At 33.2% G+C, this 24,060-nt stretch overlaps 4 protein-coding genes across 4 annotated transcripts; all 4 read left to right on the forward strand.

Moving 5' to 3' along the window:
- The first annotated feature begins 5,543 nt into the window (after positions 1 to 5,543).
- LOC136810177 (actophorin-like) lies at positions 5,544 to 6,250 on the forward strand. The gene is made up of 2 exons (XM_067066747.1): positions 5,544 to 5,857; positions 6,030 to 6,250. Exons 1-2 carry the CDS (start codon positions 5,609 to 5,611, stop codon positions 6,198 to 6,200), a joined length of 420 nt encoding a protein of 139 aa, XP_066922848.1. The 5' UTR covers positions 5,544 to 5,608; the 3' UTR covers positions 6,201 to 6,250.
- A 2,283-nt stretch (positions 6,251 to 8,533) lies between these two features.
- On the forward strand, positions 8,534 to 9,347 carry LOC136810178 (actophorin-like). Its single transcript, XM_067066748.1, has 2 exons — positions 8,534 to 8,854; positions 9,027 to 9,347. Exons 1-2 carry the CDS (start codon positions 8,606 to 8,608, stop codon positions 9,195 to 9,197), a joined length of 420 nt encoding a protein of 139 aa, XP_066922849.1. The 5' UTR covers positions 8,534 to 8,605; the 3' UTR covers positions 9,198 to 9,347.
- Positions 9,348 to 11,011: 1,664 nt separating this feature from the next.
- On the forward strand, positions 11,012 to 11,824 carry LOC136810179 (actophorin-like). Its single transcript, XM_067066749.1, has 2 exons — positions 11,012 to 11,332; positions 11,505 to 11,824. Exons 1-2 carry the CDS (start codon positions 11,084 to 11,086, stop codon positions 11,673 to 11,675), a joined length of 420 nt encoding a protein of 139 aa, XP_066922850.1. The 5' UTR covers positions 11,012 to 11,083; the 3' UTR covers positions 11,676 to 11,824.
- A 4,320-nt stretch (positions 11,825 to 16,144) lies between these two features.
- LOC136810176 (uncharacterized) lies at positions 16,145 to 16,885 on the forward strand. The gene has a single exon (XM_067066745.1). It carries the CDS (start codon positions 16,145 to 16,147, stop codon positions 16,883 to 16,885), a length of 741 nt encoding a protein of 246 aa, XP_066922846.1.
- The last annotated feature ends 7,175 nt before the right edge of the window (positions 16,886 to 24,060 follow it).

Consider the following 24,060-nt stretch of genomic DNA (forward strand, 5'->3'; position numbering starts at 1 on the left):
TACCCTTCGAACCTACTTTAGAGCACTTACAAATCGATTGTGGTTTCAAAACACCCCGGGAAGTTCCTTTTTGTGCCAAGTATTTTGTGACTGATTGTAGCATTAAAACTCAGATGTTAAAAATCTACCTTCCAACCTAAGTTATAGCACTTCCGAATTGTTAGTGGCTGAAAGAATTCGTGGAATTTCCCTTTTTTCTTAAACATTATGACTTTCATTTTATGCCACCTCTTAACAAATAGATGTCTTAAAAGGTATTAAGTGAATTTACGGATGATAAATGTGATAGAGCAACCTAAAAGAAGTACAATTTTTCTTTTTACATCCCGGATATTCCTTATTTGGGTAAAAAGTAATTTATGCATAAACATGTCCATTTTCCATAATTATGTCATTCAAAATTTTGCTTAGATAGGCAAATTGGCACTCATTGTAAGTTTCAAAGTCAGCAATAATGGCTATTGATTTTCTTTACATTTAAAACAAATGATGAATTAACCATATATGGTAAAATAAAAGAGCTTAATCTGAAGATCAAGTAAGGTATAAAAAGGCTTTGCATTTGATTTATATCAAGCAAACATTCAATCTCAAACTTGGTAAAATGAAGAAGAAAGTAAAATTTAACACAGACAAGTCTTGATCATCAAATATGGTAGATTCCGGCATTAAAATCACAAACGACTGCATTGAGGCTTTCAAAGGATTTCACAAAGCACCACAAAAGCACCGTTTCTGTGTCTTTGGTTTCAATGAAAAATTTGACAAGTTGTCTTGGTTCATTCAGCACCGTTGGACGCTACATTTGAAGACTTGGTAACAATCCTTGCTCAACATAAAGCTTGCTACGTTTTTCTACGACTGCCAATATGAAAACAAAGAGGGACACAAACGCAATAAGGTAAGCTCATTCCATACACAAACTAAGAATGACGTGGTCCGGTATTTTCGAAACCAGAATAATTTTTAAAAAGCAGATATTTTTATAGTATTAGAATGTTTGGCCTGAAATCTGAAAATTAGCAATGATTATATTCGTTCATCTATTTAACTTTACTTCCTATTTTAGGCATTATATGCTATCTGGTCAGGAGCCGAAGCATCGAGGAAAGAAAAGATGTGATTGCTTCCACCACCAAAGAGGTCGAAAGAAAATGTAATGGCTTTGCAAAGAAAGCTTCATTTCACGAATGGTCTGATTTGACGGAACAAAACTTCATTGACGCTGTTTGTAACTAAAAACTCCAAAACAGATCTCTTTTAATAGAGATAGCTATTTTTCATTCCTTTGAATTTTTGTAAAATATCTACACTATTTATAACCCATCTTTATTGTAAATTAAATTGTTAATCTCTTTTCAAATAAAAAAATCACTATCTTACCGTAAGATGCTTTGAATTCTGAATTTATTTGTCTGCCTACTTTTTGTTAAAGTTAAATCTGCAAAGATACGCGTTTTTTCGTACTCAAATAAAAGAAATGTGTCTACTTTTTGCTTAAAGTCAAATCGGTGTTGATTATAAACACATAACAATGACCAATGATAACTGGTGGAGACTTGCCGTTTTCAATCGATTTGATTTTGAAGACTTCGAAACGACTTTGAATTTCCTTTATGAATCCTCGTATTTAGTTCATAAAGTGAGTATGGCAAATTAACATTGCCTTGAAGGGATGATTTAGAAAGACCACAAAACCTGAGATCGTTGGATGGATAAACATTTCACTTGACTACTATACATAATGACTTATAACTGAGCATTCAGTTACCATGTGGGAGAAAATCTTTGTTAATCTTTTTTGAATTGAGCCGTCGAGGTAAATAAACATCTCATATAGGGATTTCGAGTGAAATGTTCTGGAGGCCTAACTTTTGATACAATAATTTTATGTTAAGAATAGTTAGATAAATGAAATCGGGTGGCTTGAAGGTAACCTACTAACAAAAATGAAGCAACTTGCAATAAAGGTTGGAAAGTTTAATTTATTTTTCATGGAACCAGACATACAAGTAAAATTACAATATCGGTCAAAACATATTGAGAATTTTGCTTAATTCCTCGTTTTTAACAATTTAAAGTTTGGGTGAGAAAGCTGACAAATTTAATCGAAAATTTCAATTGGGGAGGGGTTTATAGACTTCAAAACTAATATATTCCGAACCCTATTGGACCATACTTGAACTTTTGGATCTTGAGATCCTAAGTTCATAAGTCTTAATTAAGTCTACAAACAGTGCCATAATATATTGGCACTTTTGGCTAATTTACCATTTTTCGAAAATTGAAGTTCCAGCGAGAATGTCAATTTTTAGGCCTTCAACTTGATTTCATCGATTACTTCGATCTGGGAGGGATTTATTGGTTTCTAGGCTATATTTCAAGCCCTGCTGGACCATTTTTGAACTTTTGGATCCTCAGATCCTAAGGTCGTAAGTCTTAAGTCTAGCGTTAAAACTCAGAGTTAAAACTCTACCCTTCGAACCTACTTTAGAGCACTTACAAATCGATTGTGGTTTCAAAACACCCCGTGAAGTTCCTTTTTGTGCCAAGTATTTTGTGACTGATTGTAGCATTAAAACTCAGATTTAAAAATCTACCCTTCCAACCTAAGTTATAGCACTTCCGAATTGTTAGTGGCTGAAAGAATTCGTGGGAATTTCCCTTTTTTCTTAAACATTATGACTTTCATTTTATGCCACCTCTTAACAAATAGATGTCTTAAAAAGTATTAAGTGAATTTACGGATGATAAAGATAGAGCAACCTAAAAGAAGTACAATTTTTCTTTTTACATCCGAGATATTCCTTATTTGGGTAAAAAGTAATTTATGCATAAACATGTCCATTTTCCATAATTTATGTCATTCAAAATTTTTGCTTAGATAGGCAAATTGGCACTCATTGTAAATTTCAAAGTCAGCAATAATGGCTATTGATTTTCTTTACATTTAAAAACAAATTATGAATTAACCATATATGGTAAAATAAAAAGAGCTTAGCCTGAAGATCAAGTAAGGTATAAAAAGGCTTTGCATTTGATTTATATCAAGCAAACATTCAATCTCAAACTTGGTAAACTGAAGAAGAAAGTAAAATTTAACACAGACAAGTCTTGATCATCAAATATGGTAGATTCCGGCATCAAAATCACAAACGACTGCATTGAGGCTTTCAAAGGATTTCACAAAGCACCACAAAAGCACCGTTTCTGTGTCTTTGGTTTCAATGAAAAATTTGACAAAGTTGTCTTGGTTCATTCAGCACCGTTGGACGCTACATTTGAAGACTTGGTAACAATCCTTGCTCAACATAAAGCTTGCTACGTTTTACGACTGCCAATATGAAAACAAAGAGGGACACAAACGCAATAAGGTAAGCTCATTCCATACACATACTAAGGAATGAAGTGGTCCGGTATTTTCGAAACCAGAATAATTTTTAAAAAGCATATATTTTTTATAGTATTAAGAATGTTTGGCCTGAAATCTGAAAATTAGCAATGATTATATTCGTCATCTTATTTAACTTTACTTCCTATTTTAGGCATTATATGCTATCTGGTCAGGAGCTGAAGCATCGAGGAAAGAAAAGATGTTGATTGCTTCCACCACCAAAGAGGTCGAAAGAAAATGTAATGGCTTTGCAAAGAAAGCTTCATTTCACGAATGGTCTGATTTGACGGAACAAAACTTCATTGACGCTGTTTGTAACTAAAAACTCCAAAACAGATCTCTTTTTATAGAGATAGCTATTTTTCATTCCTTTGAATTTTTGTAAAATATCTACACTATTTATAACCCATCTTTATTGTAAATTAAATTGTTAATCTCTTTTCAAATAAAAAAATCACTATCTTACCGTAAGATGCTTTGAATTCTGAATTTATTTGTCTGCCTACTTTTTGTTAAAGTTAAATCTGCAAAGATACGCGTTTTTCGTACTCAAATAAAAGAAATGTGCTACTTTTTGCTTAAAGCCAAATCGGTGTTGATTATAACACATAAATATGACCAATGATAACTGGTGGAGACTTGCCGTTTTCAATCGATTTGATTTTGAAGACTTCGAAACGACTTTGAATTTCCTTTATGAATCCTCGTATTTAGTTCATAAAGTGAGTATGGCAAATTAACATTGCCTTGAAGGGATGATTTAGAAGACCACAAAACCTGAGATCGTTGGATGGATAAGACATTTCACTTGACTACTATACATAATGACTTATAACTGAGCATTCAGTTACCATGTGGGAGAAAATCTTTGTTAAATCTTTTTTGAATTGAGCCGTCGAGGTAAATAAACATCTCATATAGGGATTTCGAGTGAAATGTTCTGGACGTCCTAACTTTTGATACAATAATTTTATGTTAAGAATAGTTAGATAAATGAAATCGGGTGGCTTGAAGGTAACCTACTAACAAAAATGAAGCAACTTGCAATAAAGGTTGGAAAGTTTAATTTATTTTTCATGGAACCAGACATACAAGTAAAGCTACAATATCGGTCAAAACATATTGAGAATTTTGCTTAATTCCTCGTTTTTAACAATTTAAAGTTTGGGTGAGAAAGCTGACAAATTTAATCGAAAATTTCAATTGGGGAGGGGTTTATAGACTTCAAAACTAATATATTCCGAACCCTATTGGACCATACTTGAACTTTTGGATCTTGAGATCCTAAGTTCACAAGTCTTAATTAAGTCTACAAACAGTGCCATAATATATTGGCACTTTTGGCTAATTTACCATTTTTTCGAAAATTGAAGTTCCAGCGAGAATGTCATTTTTAGGCCTTCAACTTGATTTCATCGATTACTTCGATCTGGGAGGGATTTATTGGTTTCTAGGCTATATTTCAAGCCCTACTGGACCATTTTTGAACTTTTGGATCCTCAGATCCTAAGGTCGTAAGTCTTAAGTCTAGCGTTAAAACTCAGAGTTAAAACTCTACCCTTCGAACCTACTTTAGAGCACTTACAAATCGATTGTGGTTTCAAAACACCCGGTGAAGTTTCCTTTTTGTGCCAAGTATTTTGTGACTGATTGTAGCATTAAAACTCAGATTTAAAAATCTACCCTTCCAACCTAAGTTATAGCACTTCCGAATTGTTAGTGGCTGAAAGAATTCGTGGGAATTTCCCTTTTTTCTTAAACATTATGACTTTCATTTTATGCCACCTCTTAACAAATAGATGTCTTAAAAAGTATTAAGTGAATTTACGGATGATAAATTGTGATAGAGCAACCTAAAAGAAGTACAATTTTTCTTTTTACATCCGAGATATTCCTTATTTGGGTAAAAAGTAATTTATGCATAAACATGTCCATTTTCCATAATTCATGTCATTCAAAATTTTTGCTTAGATAGGCAAATTGGCACTTATTGTAAGTTTCAAAGTCAGCAATAATGGCTATTGATTTTCTTTACATTTAAAAACAAATTATGAATTAACCATATATGGTAAAATAAAAAGACCTTAGCCTGAAGATCAAGTAAGGTATAAAAAGGCTTTGCATTTGATTTATATCAAGCAAACATTCAATCTCAAACTTGGTAAACTGAAGAAGAAAGTAAAATTTAACACAAACAAGTCTTGATCATCAAATATGGTAGATTCCGGCATCAAAATCACAAACGACTGCATTGAGGCTTTCAAAGGATTTCACAAAGCACCACAAAAGCACCGTTTCTGTGTCTTTGGTTTCAATGAAAAATTTGACAAAGTTGTCTTGGTTCATTCAGCACCGTTGGACGCTACATTTGAAGACTTGGTAACAATCCTTGCTCAACATAAAGCTTGCTACGTTTTCTACGACTGCCAATATGAAAACAAAGAGGGACACAAACGCAATAAGGTAAGCTCATTCCATACACATACTAAGGAATGACGTGGTCCGGTATTTTCGAAACCAGAATAATTTTTAAAAAGCATATACTTTTTATAGTATTAAGAATGTTTGGCCTGAAATCTGAAAATTAGCTATGATTATATTCGATCATCTTATTTAACTTTACTTCCTATTTTAGGCATTATATGCTATCTGGTCAGGAGCTGAAGCATCGAGGAAAGAAAAGATGTTGATTGCTTCCACCACCAAAGAGGTCGAAAGAAAATGTAATGGCTTTGCAAAGAAAGCTTCATTTCACGAATGGTCTGATTTGACGGAACAAAACTTCATTGACGCTGTTTGTAACTAAAAACTCCAAAACAGATCTCTTTTTAATAGAGATAGCTATTTTTCATTCCTTTTAATTTTTGTAAAATATCTACACTATTTATAACCCATCTTTATTGTAAATTAAATTGTTAATCTCTATTCAAATAAAAAAAATCACTATCTTACCGTAAGATGCTTTGAATTCTGAATTTATTTGTCTGCCTACTTTTTGTTAAAGTTAAATCTGCAAAGATCCGCGTTTTTCGTATTCAAATAAAAGAAATGTGCTACTTTTTGCTTAAAGTCAAATCGGTGTTGATTATAAACACATAACATGACCAATGATAACTGGTGGAGACTTGCCGTTTTCAATCGATTTGATTTTGAAGACTTCGAAACGACTTTGAATTTCCTTTATGAATCCTCGTATTTAGTTCATAAAGTGAGTATGGCAAATTAACATTGCATTGAAGGGATGATTTAGAAAGACCACAAAACATGAGATCGTTGGATGGATAAGACATTTCACTTTACTACTATACATAATGACTTATAACTGAGCATTCAGTTACTATGTGGGAGAAAATCTTTGTTAAATCTTTTTTGAATTGAGCCGTCGAGGTAAATAAACATCTCATATAGGGATTTCGAGTGAAATGTTCTGGACGTCCTAACTTTTGATACAATAATTTTATGTTAAGAATAGTTAGATAAATGAAATCGGGTGGCTTGAAGGTAACCTACTAACAAAAATGAAGCAACTTGCAATAAAGGTTGGAAAGTTTAATTTATTTTTCATGGAACCAGACATACAAGTAAAGCTACAATATCGGTCAAAAACATATTGAGAATTTTGCTTAATTCCTCGTTTTTAACAATTTAAAGTTGGGTGAGAAAGCTGACAAATTTAATCGAAAATTTCAATTCGGGAGGGGTTTATAGACTTCAAAACTATTATATTCCGAACCCTATTGGACCATACTTGAACTTTTGGATCTTGAGATCCTAAGTTCATAAGTCTTAATTAAGTCTACAAACAGTGCCATAATATATTGGCACTTTTGGCTAATTTACCATTTTTCGAAAATTGAAGTTCCAGCGAGAATGTCAATTTTTAGGCCTTCAACTTGATTTCATCGATTACTTCGATCTGGGAGGGATTTATTGGTTTCTAGGCTATATTTCAAGCCCTACTGGACCATTTTTGAACTTTTGGATCCTCAGATCCTAAGGTCGTAAGTCTTAAGTCTAGCGTTAAAACTCAGAGTTAAAACTCTACCCTTCGAACCTACTTTAGAGCACTTACAAATCGATTGTGGTTTCAAAACACCCCGGTGAAGTTCCTTTTTGTGCCAAGTATTTTGTGACTGATTGTAGCATTAAAACTCAGATTTAAAAATCTACCCTTCCAACCTAAGTTATAGCACTTCCGAATTGTTAGTGGCTGAAAGAATTCGTGGGAATTTCCCTTTTTCTTAAACATTATGACTTTCATTTTATGCCACCTCTTAACAAATAGATGTCGTCTTAAAAAGTATTAAGTGAATTTACGGATGATAAAATGTGATAGAGCAACCTAAAAGAAGTACAATTTTTCTTTTTACATCCGAGATATTCCTTATTTGGGTAAAAAGTAATTTATGCATAAACATGTCCATTTTCCATAATTTATGTCATTCAAAATTTTTGAAAAATTTTTTTCAAGCCCTACTGGACCATTTTTGAACTTTTGGATCCTCAGATCCTAAGGTCGTAAGTCTTAAGTCTAGCGTTAAAACTCAGAGTTAAAACTCTACCCTTCGAACCTACTTTAGAGCACTTACAAATCGATTGTGGTTTCAAAACACCCCGGTGAAGTTCCTTTTTGTGCCAAGTATTTTGTGACTGATTGTAGCATTAAAACTCAGATTTAAAAATCTACCCTTCCAACCTAAGTTATAGCACTTCCGAATTGTTAGTGGCTGAAAGAATTCGTGGGAATTTTCCTTTTTTCTTAAACATTATGACTTTCATTTTATGCCACCTCTTAACAAATAGATGTCGTCTTAAAAAGTATTAAGTGAATTTACGGATGATAAAATGTGATAGAGCAACCTAAAAGAAGTACAATTTTTCTTTTTACATCCGAGATATTCCTTATTTGGGTAAAAAGTAATTTATGCATAAACATGTCCATTTTCCATAATTCATGTCATTCAAAATTGGCACAAATTGGCACTCATTGTAAATTTCAAAGTCAGCAATAATGGCTATTGATTTTCTTTACATTTAAAAACAAATTATGAATTAACCATATATGGTAAAATAAAAAGAGCTTAGCCTGGAGATCAAGTAAGGTATAAAAAGGCTTTGCATTTGATTTATATCAAGCAAACATTCAATCTCAAACTTGGTAAACTGAAGAAGAAAGTAAAATTTAACACAGACAAGTCTTGATCATCAAATATGGTAGATTCCGGCATCAAAATCACAAACGACTGCATTGAGGCTTTCAAAGGATTTCACAAAGCACCACAAAAGCACCGTTTCTGTGTCTTTGGTTTCAATGAAAAATTTGACAAAGTTGTCTTGGTTCATTCAGCACCGTTGGACGCTACATTTGAAGACTTGGTAACAATCCTTGCTCAACATAAAGCTTGCTACGTTTTCTACGACTGCCAATATGAAAACAAAGAGGGACACAAACGCAACAAGGTAAGCTCATTCCATACACATACTAAGGAATGAAGTGGTCCGGTATTTTCGAAACCAGAATAATTTTTAAAAAGCATATATTTTTTATAGTATTAAGAATGTTTGGCCTGAAATCTGAAAATTAGCTATGATTATATTCGATCATCTTATTTAACTTTACTTCCTATTTTAGGCATTATATGCTATCTGGTCAGGAGCTGAAGCATCGAGGAAAGAAAAGATGTTGATTGCTTCCACCACCAAAGAGGTCGAAAGAAAATGTAATGGCTTTGCAAAGAAAGCTTCATTTCACGAATGGTCTGATTTGACGGAACAAAACTTCATTGACGCTGTTTGTAACTAAAAACTCCAAAACAGATCTCTTTTTAATAGAGATAGCTATTTTTCATTCCTTTGAATTTTTGTAAAATATCTACACTATTTATAACCCATCTTTATTGTAAATTAAATTGTTAATCTCTTTTCAAATAAAAAAATCACTATCTTACCGTAAGATGCTTTGAATTCTGAATTTATTTGTCTGCCTACTTTTTGTTAAAGTTAAATCTGCAAAGATACGCGTTTTTCGTACTCAAATAAAAGAAATGTGCTACTTTTTGCTTAAAGTCAAATCGGTGTTGATTATAAACACATAACATGACCAATGATAACTGGTGGAGACTTGCCGTTTTCAATCGATTTGATTTTGAAGACTTCGAAACGACTTTGAATTTCCTTTATGAATCCTCGTATTTAGTTCATAAAGTGAGTATGGCAAATTAACATTGCCTTGAAGGGATGATTTAGAAAGACCACAAAACCTGAGATCGTTGGATGGATAAGACATTTCACTTGACTACTATACATAATGACTTATAACTGAGCATTCAGTTACTATGTGGGAGAAATCTTTGTTAAATCTTTTTTGAATTGAGCCGTCGAGGTAAATAAACATCTCATATAGGGATTTCGAGTGAAATGTTCTGGACGTCCTAACTTTTGATACAATAATTTTATGTTAAGAATAGTTAGATAAATGAAATCGGGTGGCTTGAAGGTAACCTACTAACAAAAATGAAGCAACTTGCAATAAAGGTTGGAAAGTTTAATTTATTTTTCATGGAACCAGACATACAAGTAAAGCTACAATATCGGTCAAAACATATTGAGAATTTTGCTTAATTCCTCGTTTTTAACAATTTAAAGTTTGGGTGAGAAAGCTGACAAATTTAATCGAAAATTTCAATTCGGGAGGGGTTTATAGACTTCAAAACTATTATATTCCGAACCCTATTGGACCATACTTGAACTTTTGGATCTTGAGATCCTAAGTTCATAAGTCTTAATTAAGTCAACAAACAGTGCCATAATATATTGGCACTTTTGGCTAATTTACCATTTTTCGAAAATTGAAGTTCCAGCGAGAATGTCAATTTTTAGGCCTTCAACTTGATTTCATCGATTACTTCGATCTGGGAGGGATTTATTGGTTTCTAGGCTATATTTCAAGCCCTACTGGACCATTTTTGAACTTTTGGATCCTCAGATCCTAAGGTCGTAAGTCTTAAGTCTAGCGTTAAAACTCAGAGTTAAAACTCTACCCTTCGAACCTACTTTAGAGCACTTACAAATCGATTGTGGTTTCAAAACACCCCGGTGAAGTTCCTTTTTGTGCCAAGTATTTTGTGACTGATTGTAGCATTAAAACTCAGATTTAAAAATCTACCCTTCCAACCTAAGTTATAGCACTTCCGAATTGTTAGTGGCTGAAAGAATTCGTGGGAATTTCCCTTTTTTCTTAAACATTATGACTTTCATTTTATGCCACCTCTTAACAAATAGATGTCGTCTTAAAAAGTATTAAGTGAATTTACGGATGATAAAATGTGATAGAGCAACCTAAAAGAAGTACAATTTTTCTTTTTACATCCGAGATATTCCTTATTTGGGTAAAAAGTAATTTATGCATAAACATGTCCATTTTCCATAATTTATGTCATTCAAAATTGGCACAAATTGGCACTCATTGTAAATTTCAAAGTCAGCAATAATGGCTATTGATTTTCTTTACATTTAAAAACAAATTATGAATTAACCATATATGGTAAAATAAAAAGAGCTTAGCCTGGAGATCAAGTAAGGTATAAAAAGGCTTTGCATTTGATTTATATCAAGCAAACATTCAATCTCAAACTTGGTAAACTGAAGAAGAAAGTAAAATTTAACACAGACAAGTCTTGATCATCAAATATGGTAGATTCCGGCATCAAAATCACAAACGACTGCATTGAGGCTTTCAAAGGATTTCACAAAGCACCACAAAAGCACCGTTTCTGTGTCTTTGGTTTCAATGAAAAATTTGACAAAGTTGTCTTGGTTCATTCAGCACCGTTGGACGCTACATTTGAAGACTTGGTAACAATCCTTGCTCAACATAAAGCTTGCTACGTTTTCTACGACTGCCAATATGAAAACAAAGAGGGACACAAACGCAACAAGGTAAGCTCATTCCATACACATACTAAGGAATGAAGTGGTCCGGTATTTTCGAAACCAGAATAATATTTAAAAAGCATATATTTTTTATAGTATTAAGAATGTTTGGCCTGAAATCTGAAAATTAGCTATGATTATATTCAATCATCTTATTTAACTTTACTTCCTATTTTAGGCATTATATGCTATCTGGTCAGGAGCTGAAGCATCGAGGAAAGAAAAGATGTTGATTGCTTCCACCACCAAAGAGGTCGAAAGAAAATGTAATGACTTTGCAAAGAAAGCTTCATTTCACGAATGGTCTGATTTGACGGAACAAAACTTCATTGACGCTGTTTGTAACTAAAAACTCCAAAACAGATCTCTTTTTAATAGAGATAGCTATTTTTCATTCCTTTGAATTTTTGTAAAATATCTACACTATTTATAACCCATCTTTATTGTAAATTAAATTGTTAATCTCTTTTCAAATAAAAAATCACTATCTTACCGTAAGATGCTTTGAATTCTGAATTTATTTGTCTGCCTACTTTTTGTTAAAGTTAAATCTGCAAAGATACGCGTTTTTCGTACTCAAATAAAAGAAATGTGTTACTTTTTGCTTAAAATCAAATTGGTGTTGATTATAAACACATAACATGACCAATGATAACTGGTGGAGACTTGCCGTTTTCAATCGATTTGATTTTGAAGACTTCGAAACGACTTTGAATTTCCTTTATGAATCCTCGTATTTAGTTCATAAAGTGAGTATGGCAAATTAACATTGCCTTGAAGGGATGATTTAGAAAGACCACAAAACCTGAGATCGCTGGATGGATAAGACATTTCACTTTACTACTATACATAATGACTTATAACTGAGCATTCAGTTACTATGTGGGAGAAAATCTTTGTTAAATCTTTTTTGAATTGAGCCGTCGAGGTAAATAAACAACTCATATAGGGATTTCGAGTGAAATGTTTTGGACGTCCTAACTTTTAATACAACAATTTTATGTTAAGAATAGTTAGATAAATGAAATCGGGTGGCTTGAAGGTAACTTACTAACAAAAATGAAGCAACTTGCAATAAAGGTTGGAAAGTTTAATTTATTTTTCATGGAACCAGACATACAAGTAAAGCTACAATATCGGTCAAAACATATTGAGAATTTTGCTTAATTCCTCGTTTTTAACAATTTAAAGTTTGGGTGAGAAAGCTGACAAATTTAATCGAAAATTTCAATTCGGGAGGGGTTTATAGACTTCAAAACTAATATATTCCGAACCCTATTGGACCATACTTGAACTTTTGGATCTTGAGATCCTAAGTTCATAAGTCTTAATTAAGTCTACAAACAGTGCCATAATATATTGGCACTTTTGGCTAATTTACCATTTTTCGAAAATTGAAGTTCCAGCGAGAATGTCAATTTTTAGGCCTTCAACTTGATTTCATCGATTACTTCGATCTGGGAGGGATTTATTGGTTTCTAGGCTATATTTCAAGCCCTACTGGACCATTTTTGAACTTTTGGATCCTCAGATCCTAAGGTCGTAAGTCTTAAGTCTAGCGTTAAAACTCAGAGTTAAAACTCTACCCTTCGAACCTACTTTAGAGCACTTACAAATCGATTGTGGTTTCAAAACACCCCGGTGAAGTTCCTTTTTGTGCCAAGTATTTTGTGACTGATTGTAGCATTAAAACTCAGATTTAAAAATCTACCCTTCCAACCTAAGTTATAGCACTTCCGAATTGTTAGTGGCTGAAAGAATTCGTGGGAATTTCCCTTTTTTCTTAAACATTATGACTTTCATTTTATGCCACCTCTTAACAAATAGATGTCTTAAAAAGTATTAAGTGAATTTACGGATGATAAATTGTGATAGAGCAACCTAAAAGAAGTACAATTTTTCTTTTTACATCCGAGATATTCCATATTTGGGCAAAAAGTAATTTATGCATAAACAAGGCCATTCTCCATAATTTATGTCATTCAAAATTTTTGCTTAGATAAGCAAATTGGCACTCATTTTAAGTTTCAAAGTCAGCAATAATGGCTATTGATTTTCTTTACATTTAAAAACAAATTATGAATTAACCATATATGGTAAAATAAAAAGAGCTTAATCTGAAGATCAAGTAAGGTATAAAAAAGCTTTGCATTTGATTTATATCAAGCAAACATTTAATCTCAAACTTGGTAAACTGAAGAAGAAAGTAAAATTTAACAAGGACAAGTCTTGATCATCAAATATGGTAGATTCCGGCATCAAAATCACAAACGATTGCATTGAGGCTTTCAAAGGATTTCACAAAGCACCACAAAGCACCGTTTCTGTGTCTTTGGTTTCAATGAAAGATGTGACAAAGTTCTCTTGGTTCATTCAGCACCGTTTCACGATTGGTCTGATTTGACGGAACAAAACTTCATTGACGCTGTTTGTAACTAAAAACTCATATACAGATATATCTTTTTGATAGAGATAGCTATTTTTCATTCCTTTTAATTTTTGGAAAAATATCTACACTATTTATAACTTTTCTCTACTGTAAATTAAATTGTTAAGCTCTTTTCAAATAAAAATCACCATCTTACCGTAAGATGCTTTGAATTCTGAATTTATTTGTCTTCTTACTTTTTGTTACATTATAGATACATATAACATGGCCAATGATAACTGGTGAAGACTTGCCGTTTTCAATCGATTTTATTTGAAGACTTTGATCGATTTTGAATTTACTTTATGACTCTTATTAATTAATTCATAAAGCGAGTATGGCAAAATACAAAAGGACCCAAATGGATGACGTCATCTACAAAATTTACAAAGTCTTATTAGGTTAACTTCAAGGCATTATTGTCAAGTTGTCACATGCCAAATTTGAAAGGAAACAGACAAGCCATTCACGAGATATAGCTGTCCGGATTCCAATACCAAACAGGGCCCAAATGATGGCGTCGTCATCAAAATTGACAAAATCTAATTAGGGTAATTTCAAGGCATTATTGTCAAGATGTCACATGCCAAATTAAAATTAAAAAGAAGAATTAAAAAGAAACACCAATTACTCTAAATTTGAGTCTAAGTCTATGGGAGTAATCTCTCTAAAAACTGGGAAACCTGGCCACTAAAAGCCAGAAACCCCAGAAAAAGGGAGCAATGCTCTTTGTCTTATAGGACGAATGACGTGAAGCCGTTCGACTCAAATCTGATGGACGTTTGCTGGATCATGTATCTACCACGTATTTCAGGAGGAGAACAACAGTGCTTCGTGGCTAGAGGTGTCGCGAGCCTCTTGTCATCATGTCAAAAGCTAAAGACTTCAAAGACCTCAGTATCATCACCCACAATGCCAGAGGGCTAAAATCCCAGATGAAAAAGCATGAACTTCTCACTCAGATAAACATTAGAAAATTATTTGCTATTTGTTTACAAGAAACTTGGACTGTTGGTTTCTCAATTCATGAACATAAAGGTTGTATACTTATTAATAATGGTCGTGACGAAAAAATGCCGACCAGTCGAAGAGGGCAAGAAGGTGTAGGCATTGCTCTTAGTCAAGAGGGCATGCAAGCATGGAAAAATGCTGGCCGCGAAATACACAAGGACTTTGGTTCCAGAATTTTAGCTATTTTTTGCAAATGAAAGATACGAAAGGAAAAGATATTGGTATCTATCTCATGTCAGCTTATTCCCCAATCGGTTCCGCACCAGATGATGTATGGGAAGAATATCTAGATAAATTTGTTACATGCCTTGAAAGAAAACGGGCATCTGATATATTAATCGTTGGTTGTGATTGCAACTCAAGTATGGGGATCATATTTCCGTTAGATGCAAAATCCGCCTTGTTGTTTCCTTTCGAAAAACTCAAACTCCTCGTCAGATCATATCCAAGCTAGACAGTTCAGTGTTATTAGATCGTGATATCTCACAATCGTTCAATCAACAAGTTGTTCATCATTTCAACCACTCTCCAAACGATACCAACTGTCATAATAAACTTTCTTACGCTATGAAGAAAGCTGCAAAAGATATTCTCCCAAGGAAACCCCGTCCGCAACCCGACTGGTTCACCGCCAATGAGGACCGCTTATTAAAACTTATCGATATAAGAAACTCCGCTTTAAAAGCAAAAATAAACCGCCCTACCCGACAATCTATCAAGAATCTACGCATTGCCCGAAAAAACTTATCTTCAGCTATAACGACTGCTAAAGACAAATGGATCGTAAGTAAAATTGACGTTTTAAATGATTCTGACGCATCAAAAAAGGGAACTAAAATATGTTGGGACTCAATAAAATCGCTAAAACAAGGACTTACAAAACCAAGGCAAGTCAACGAGAAAATGATGACCAAAAGCGATGGTACCAAATGTAAGTCTGCAGAAGAAAATGCAGAGGTGTTTAAAGTCCATTTCGAACAACTATACGACCGTAAACCAATTTTCGACCCCAACGCCCTTGATCTGCTCGAACAGCATCCAGTTAAAGAGGGCGTAGATCACCTCCCAACTGATCAAGAAATCAGAAAAGCAGTTACCCGTTTGAAAAACAATGCCCCTAGAGAAACTGGGATAACCTCTCAAATGTTCAAATCGATAGTAGAGGACCCAGAAACTTTTACACTATTGAGAAATGTTGTTACTGAGCTTTGGAACACTGGGTACTTGAAAAATTTGGTGTACCTCTCAAAATTGTCAGAATTTTAAAATCGCTTCATCAAAACTTCAAGGTGAACTTTGAAGTAGATAATGTTTCTCACTCTATTAACTGTACCATTGGTGTTAAGCAAGGGGACATTTTAGGTCCCGTGCTATTCGTTATGTATATTGCAGCCATTATGATCACATGGCGTAAGCGTTATGATCGACCCTTGTGCATCTTTCGTACAAAAAATGACTTTCGCATGACCGGTAGGAGATACAATGCCAAAGGGACTGATTTTGCCGTACCAGATTCAAAATATGCAGATGACACTGCCGCTTTATTTACGTCGAGACAAGACGTAGAAATTTACATCCCTCCTCTATTTAATCACTTCTTATCCTTTGGAATGGAGGTCCACGCTGGAGACGATTCGCAACCAGAAAAACCCTCGAAAACAGAGATTCTATATGTCTCTGGGCCGAACCCAAATGTTGACCCACCAAACCTAGATCCCATAAAGTTTGGAGATGGAAAATTTATCCCTGTCACAGATAGTTTTTGCTACCTCGGTTCGTTCTTATCGAGAGACACAGATGACGAGATTGATGTTGTATCAAGATTAAATCGTGGAAGTAATGCTTTTGGCGCCCTTAGATCGTGTATTTTTGCTAATTCTCGTGTCTCACCAAAAGTTAAGGCAGTCGTATATGAGACTCTTATTCTTTCTATTGTTTTATACGGCTCGGAAACGTGGAGTCTTACCGAAAGATTGTTTGATTTATTGAGATTATTTCATCGTAGATGCGTACGAGCAATGTCTCGCGTAAACCTGTTACATGTTCGAAAACACAGAATATCTACAGAAAGTTTACTTGAGAGACTTGGTTTAAAATCTATTGATTGTTATATCACTTGACGCCAATTGGCATGGGCTGGCCATGTTGCAAGAATGAGCTTTGATCGTTTGCCACGCAAAATGCTTTCTTGTTGGGTTGTATCTAAACGTCCAAAAGGTGCCCCAAAATTTACATATGGAAGGGGTCTGTTTAAATCTTTGAAAAAGTCTAATGTTCCCAATGATAATTGGTTTGATCTGGCTAATGATAAATTATGGTGGAATTGTATGCTTTGTGATCTGGACTTTTAGTCTTTCTGGTATATAATATTGTTCTTTTTTTTTTTATTTGTCAACCATAGCGCAATGATTTCCTAGGGATTATATATATTTTTAATTTCGCCTTAGCGAAAGTATTACGATAGGCATTCAGCGGCGGTGTCCTCGGACGAAAATTTAGAAAACGAAAGTACTCGATACGGTGGACGAACTTACTAAGCTTAATTTACATTTTACACGTTCGTATAACCACGGACGATTTTCGCGGGTTTTCTTTGGATTACGTCATATATCTTTGTGTATTTAGCTTCACAGTTTGGATTTTTTCTTTATTTTCTTATAAGCATATACTTTATAAGAATCAACTCAATAACTCTTGATAAACGGTGATATACCCTTCGGTAATTAGTTCTTACAAAGTTAACAAGGGATGGCACACAATATGAGCATATTTATTTTTCTTTTAAGCATACACTTTATAAGAATGAAATCAATAACTCTTGATAGACTGTGATATACCTTTCGGTGATTAGTTCTTACAAAGTAAACAAGGGATGGCACACAATATGATCATATTATTTTTCTTATAAGCATATACTTTATAAGAATCAAATCAATAACTCTTGATAGATGGTGATATAGCCTTCGGTAATTAGTTCTTACAAGGTAAACAAGGGATGGCGCACAATATGAACATATTTATTTTTCTTATAAGCATATATTTTATAAGAATCAAATCAATAACTCTTGATAGACTGTGATATACCTTTCGGTAATTAGTTCTTACAAAGTAAACAATAGATGGCACACAATATGAGCATATTTATTTTTCTTATAAGCATACACTTTATAAGAATCTAATCAATAACTCTTGATAGACTGTGATATACCTTTCGGTAATTAGTTCTTACAAAGTAAACAAGGGATGGCATACAAATTGATCATATTTATTTTTCTTATAAGCATATACTTTATAAGAATCAAATCAATAACTCTTGATAGATGGTGATATAGCCTTCGGTAATTAGTTCTTACAAAGTAATCAAGGGATGGCGCACTATATGAGCATATTTATTTTTCTTATAAGCATATACTTTATAAGAATCAAATCAATAACTCTTGATAGACTGTGATATACCTTTCGGTAATTAGTTCTTACAAAGTAAACAAGGGATGACACACAATATGAGCATATTTATTTTTCTTATAAGCATATATTTTATAAGACTCAAATCAATAACTCTTGATAGACTGTGATATACCTTTCAGTAATTAGTTCTTACAAAGTAAACAATAGATGGCACACAATATGAGCATATTTATTTTTCTTATAAGCATACACTTTATAAGAATCAAATCAATAACTCTTGATAGATGGTGATATAGCCTTCGGTAATTAGTTCTCACAAAGTAAACAAGGGATGGCGCACAATATGAGCATATTTATTTTTCTTATAAGCATATATTTTATAAGAATCAAATCAATAACTCTTGATAGACTGTGATATACCTTTCGGTAATTAGTTCTTACAGAGTAAACAATAGATGGCACACAATATGAGCATATTTATTTTTCTTATAAGCATACACTTTATAAGAATCAAATCAATAACTCTTGATAGACTGTGATATACCTTTCGGTAATTAGTTCTTACAAAGTAAACAAGGGATGGCACACAATATGATCATATTTATTTTTCTTATAAGCATATACTTTATAAGAATCAAATCAATAACTCTTGATAGATGGTGATATAGCCTTCGGTAATTAGTTCTTACAAAGTAAACAAGGGATGGCGCACAATATGAGCATATTTATTTTTCTTATAAGCATATACTTTATAAGAATCAAATCAATAACTCTTGATAGACGGTGATATACCCTTCGGTAATTAGTTCTTACAAAGTAAACAATAGATGGCAGGCAATATGAGCGTATTTATTTTTCTTATAAGCATATACTTTATAAGAATCAAATCAGTAACTCTTGATAGACGGTGATACACCCTTCGGTAATTAGTTCTTACAAAGTAAACAATAGATGGCATGCAATATGAGCATATTTATTTTTCTTATAAGCATATATTTATAAGAATCAAATCAGTAACTCTTGATAGACGGTGATACACCCTTTGGTAATTATTTCTTACAAAGTAATCAAGGGATGGCGCACTATATGAGCATATTTATTTTTCTTATAAGCATATACTTTATAAGAATCAAATCAATAACTCTTGATAGACTGTGATATACCTTTCGGTAATTAGTTCTTACAAAGTAAACAAGGGATGACACACAATATGAGCATATTTATTTTTCTTATAAGCATATATTTTATAAGACTCAAATCAATAACTCTTGATAGACTGTGATATACCTTTCAGTAATTAGTTCTTACAAAGTAAACAATAGATGGCACACAATATGAGCATATTTATTTTTCTTATAAGCATACACTTTATAAGAATCAAATCAATAACTCTTGATAGATGGTGATATAGCCTTCGGTAATTAGTTCTCACAAAGTAAACAAGGGATGGCGCACAATATGAGCATATTTATTTTTCTTATAAGCATATATTTTATAAGAATCAAATCAATAACTCTTGATAGACTGTGATATACCTTTCGGTAATTAGTTCTTACAGAGTAAACAATAGATGGCACACAATATGAGCATATTTATTTTTCTTATAAGCATACACTTTATAAGAATCAAATCAATAACTCTTGATAGACTGTGATATACCTTTCGGTAATTAGTTCTTACAAAGTAAACAAGGGATGGCACACAATATGATCATATTTATTTTTCTTATAAGCATATACTTTATAAGAATCAAATCAATAACTCTTGATAGATGGTGATATAGCCTTCGGTAATTAGTTCTTACAAAGTAAACAAGGGATGGCGCACAATATGAGCATATTTATTTTTCTTATAAGCATATACTTTATAAGAATCAAATCAATAACTCTTGATAGACGGTGATATACCCTTCGGTAATTAGTTCTTACAAAGTAAACAATAGATGGCAGGCAATATGAGCGTATTTATTTTTCTTATAAGCATATACTTTATAAGAATCAAATCAGTAACTCTTGATAGACGGTGATACACCCTTCGGTAATTAGTTCTTACAAAGTAAACAATAGATGGCATGCAATATGAGCATATTTATTTTTCTTATAAGCATATATTTATAAGAATCAAATCAGTAACTCTTGATAGACGGTGATACACCCTTTGGTAATTATTTCTTACAAAGTAATCAAGGGATGGCGCACTATATGAGCATATTTATTTTTCTTATAAGCATATACTTTATAAGAATCAAATCAATAACTCTTGATAGACTGTGATATACCTTTCGGTAATTAGTTCTTACAAAGTAAACAAGGGATGACACACAATATGAGCATATTTATTTTTCTTATAAGCATATATTTTATAAGACTCAAATCAATAACTCTTGATAGACTGTGATATACCTTTCAGTAATTAGTTCTTACAAAGTAAACAATAGATGGCACACAATATGAGCATATTTATTTTTCTTATAAGCATACACTTTATAAGAATCAAATCAATAACTCTTGATAGATGGTGATATAGCCTTCGGTAATTAGTTCTCACAAAGTAAACAAGGGATGGCACACAATATGATCATATTTATTTTTCTTATAAGCATATACTTTATAAGAATCAAATCAATAACTCTTGATAGATGGTGATATAGCCTTCGGTAATTAGTTCTTACAAAGTAAACAAGGGATGGCGCACAATATGAGCATATTTATTTTTCTTATAAGCATATACTTTATAAGAATCAAATCAATAACTCTTGATAGACGGTGATATACCCTTCGGTAATTAGTTCTTACAAAGTAAACAATAGATGGCAGGCAATATGAGCGTATTTATTTTTCTTATAAGCATATACTTTATAAGAATCAAATCAGTAACTCTTGATAGACGGTGATACACCCTTCGGTAATTAGTTCTTACAAAGTAAACAATAGATGACATGCAATATGAGCATATTTATTTTTCTTATAAGCATATATTTATAAGAATCAAATCAGTAACTCTTGATAGACGGTGATACACCCTTTGGTAATTATTTCTTACAAAGTAAAATCAAGGGATGGCGCGCAATATGAACATATTTACATTATCGGGGAAAGCTTCGTCGGGGAAAAATATTCGTCACTTGCTGGTAGTTGGTAAACGCATTAAGGCCGGGGTAAATTTTCGTCGGGGAAAAATATTCGTCACTTGGCCAAGATTTCGTCACTTTTCCCCGACGAAGTTTTCCCTGATAAGGTTTTTGGACCTACCTCCGGGTACCCCGGTGGAGGTCCTTTAAATTAACCCATGTCCGTCCGTCCGTTCGTTCGTTCGTTCGTCTGTTGCCAGCTTTTCTCGGGATTGGATCATTAGTTTTCTCTGATTTTTTGCACAATGATGCAAAATGGCGATGCCCAAAATGTGACGGAGCCCGATTTTCGGAAATCCCGGAAAAACTGTTTTTTTGGCACTTTCTCGAGATTTTATCATTAGTTTTTTCTGATTTTTTGCTCAAAGATGTGTATGAGTCCGATTTTTGAGAAAAAAAATTTTCCGGCCAAAAATGCCGGAAATATGCCGGGAATCGCTGTTTTTCTGGATTTTCCTTATAATTGGTTGTTTTTTCATTCCTAAACATTATTAATAGCAATTCCCACCATCAAGCATGTTTCAATTTTCAATAAAATTGATTTTTGAAGCCGGAACTATTCAAAAATCGCTGGAAAAACCTATTTTCGCCGGAAAGATAGTATTTCTTGAATTTCTCGAGCTGTACTTTATATTTTTTTATGAAATTTTGCACACGGATGCAAAATAACAATAGCTAAAATGTGACGGAGCCCGATTTTCGAAAAACATTTTTTTCCGGCCGAAGATGCCGGAAATATGCCGGAAAAACCGGTTTTTTTGACATTTTCTCGAATTTTCATCCTTATTTTTCTCTGATTTTTTGTAGAATGATGTGTATTCGCAATGCTCAAAATATGACCGAGTTCGATTTTTTGAGAAAATGTTTTTCCGGCCAAAAAAGCCGGAAATTTCCATTTTTGCAGATTTTCATTGGATTTTTTCGTTTCATGTCTTTGTTTTTTTCAAAAAATAACACCATTTATAAGAATGTCCACGATTCTGGTACAGGAACTTTCTAAAAATCGCCAGAACAGCCGAGAATTGCCGGATTCCATGAATTTCTCGAGTTGTTCTCGTATTATTCTGCATTTTCATACTATTGTTCTCATTTTTCAATTGTCTTATTACATCAATCTTCAGGTAGGTCTATTCAGCATGTAGCTTGTTTTTTCTATAAGAATCAAATTAATAACTCTTTATAGATGGTGATATGCCCTTCAGTTATTAGTTCTTAAGAATTAAACAACCATTGTTCGTAAAATGATCTTATCTTTTTAGCGATTTTGAGCCTCGTTGTTCATATACAATTGTTTCATCAAGGCTCGACGTAAAGTAGACTTCAGATTAGCTTTCATCTCTACTTCTTGTTTTTTCCCATGCAGTTTAAACTTTAGGCGAAATTTTCGACTTCAAGTCGTCTTGTTTATATATTTTTTCTAGGCCGATTCCCACTGCATGGGACGGATTACTCTCTCTCTCTCTCTCTCTCTCTCTCTCTCTCTCTCTCTCTCTCTCTCTCTCTCTCTCTCTCTCTCTCTCTCTCTCTCTCTCTGTCACATGCCAAATTTGACAAAAACAGACAAGTCAATAACGAGATATAGGTGCTTGAAAAAAAATCTAGAAAGGACGTCATCAATCTTAAAACAATTAACTAGTGACAAAAGCAAGAGAATTGNNNNATGTCCCGCGCTACAAATGTCACAATGCTACATATGACCCAAAATGCTACAAAAGTCTCAAATTTGCTACGATTGTAATCTAAAATTGCGACATATGTACAGACGCATCTCTCTCTCTCTCTCTCTCTCTCTCTCTCTCTCTCTCTCTCTCTCTCTCTGTAGATTCATCGATTCAGAGAATGGTCCCTAAATCAAAAAAATTTGATGCTTAAAAATAGGTTAATTTCGGACGTTGGAAACCTTTCGGACCCCTTTTTTTTTGCTTCATTTCATGCATTTAGAGTCTCGTAATTACTTTTGATCAGAATATACCGCTTTCGTGAATTTCGTATTCCTGTATTAGCGTATTTGTAAAAAAATTTCAATTTAGGGACATTGACCATATCTATTTACCAGAACATGCCACAAAAATGATATTTAACACGTGATTATGTATCAGGGAAGTAACCCTTTTCATCCCATTTCAACCCTATTCTACCTGCAATTTAAGTTTTCTCTCCGTGGAATTCGAAAAAAATTGAATTTTAAAGTGCTCGGGATGTTATATGATACTACTGCATGTTCCCGTTGTGGTGTGCGATTTCGATGTCACTTGTTTTTTTTCAATTTTCCTTAATTTTGACACCAAAAAGGTATTTTAATTTAGGTTTTTTTTACATATTCTTGTATTAGGGACCGAATAGCAACTTTTAATTGCAATTTTTACACTTTTCAATTTTTGGTCTCAGGATCCGCCCCCTAGACATGAAAAATCATCCCTAGATAAAAAATTTTAATTTAGGGATCATATTCGAAATATTTCAATTTAGGGATCACTGTCAGCAAAATAGAGTACTTGCTTGTCCGAATCAGGCATTTTTTCAAAACTTGAGAAGTGATGTCCTCAGATTTTCTGCAAATTGAAACTAGGAAAGATATTACGGAGTTATTCAAAATGAAGATATTATGGATTTAATCAATTCTCAGTCAAGTCACGGCACGTGCAAAATTTACCGTATTTTTTCCCACATATATAGTACCCCCTAAGAAAACATCAGTTTTGGTTATTCGGATAGGAAATACTCTGAATTTTTCGAAAATGTCTGGGCCATAATTTT

The sequence above is a fragment of the Clytia hemisphaerica genome, unplaced genomic scaffold, assembly GCF_902728285.1.
Source record: "Clytia hemisphaerica strain Z4C2 unplaced genomic scaffold, Clytia hemisphaerica genome assembly, whole genome shotgun sequence".
NCBI classification, from domain to species: domain Eukaryota; kingdom Metazoa; phylum Cnidaria; class Hydrozoa; order Leptothecata; family Clytiidae; genus Clytia; species Clytia hemisphaerica.

Bases quoted from the DNA above. Each gene is read 5' to 3' on its own strand.
- LOC136810177 (XM_067066747.1), top strand. From the start codon at position 5,609: ATGGTAGATTCCGGCATCAAAATCACAAACGACTGCATTGAGGCTTTC. The intron at 5,858-6,029 runs GTAAGCTCATTC...TTCCTATTTTAG, and splicing joins AGGGACACAAACGCAATAAG to GCATTATATGCTATCTGGTC.
- LOC136810178 (XM_067066748.1), top strand. From the start codon at position 8,606: ATGGTAGATTCCGGCATCAAAATCACAAACGACTGCATTGAGGCTTTC. The intron at 8,855-9,026 runs GTAAGCTCATTC...TTCCTATTTTAG, and splicing joins AGGGACACAAACGCAACAAG to GCATTATATGCTATCTGGTC.
- LOC136810179 (XM_067066749.1), top strand. From the start codon at position 11,084: ATGGTAGATTCCGGCATCAAAATCACAAACGACTGCATTGAGGCTTTC. The intron at 11,333-11,504 runs GTAAGCTCATTC...TTCCTATTTTAG, and splicing joins AGGGACACAAACGCAACAAG to GCATTATATGCTATCTGGTC.
- LOC136810176 (XM_067066745.1), top strand. From the start codon at position 16,145: ATGTATATTGCAGCCATTATGATCACATGGCGTAAGCGTTATGATCGA.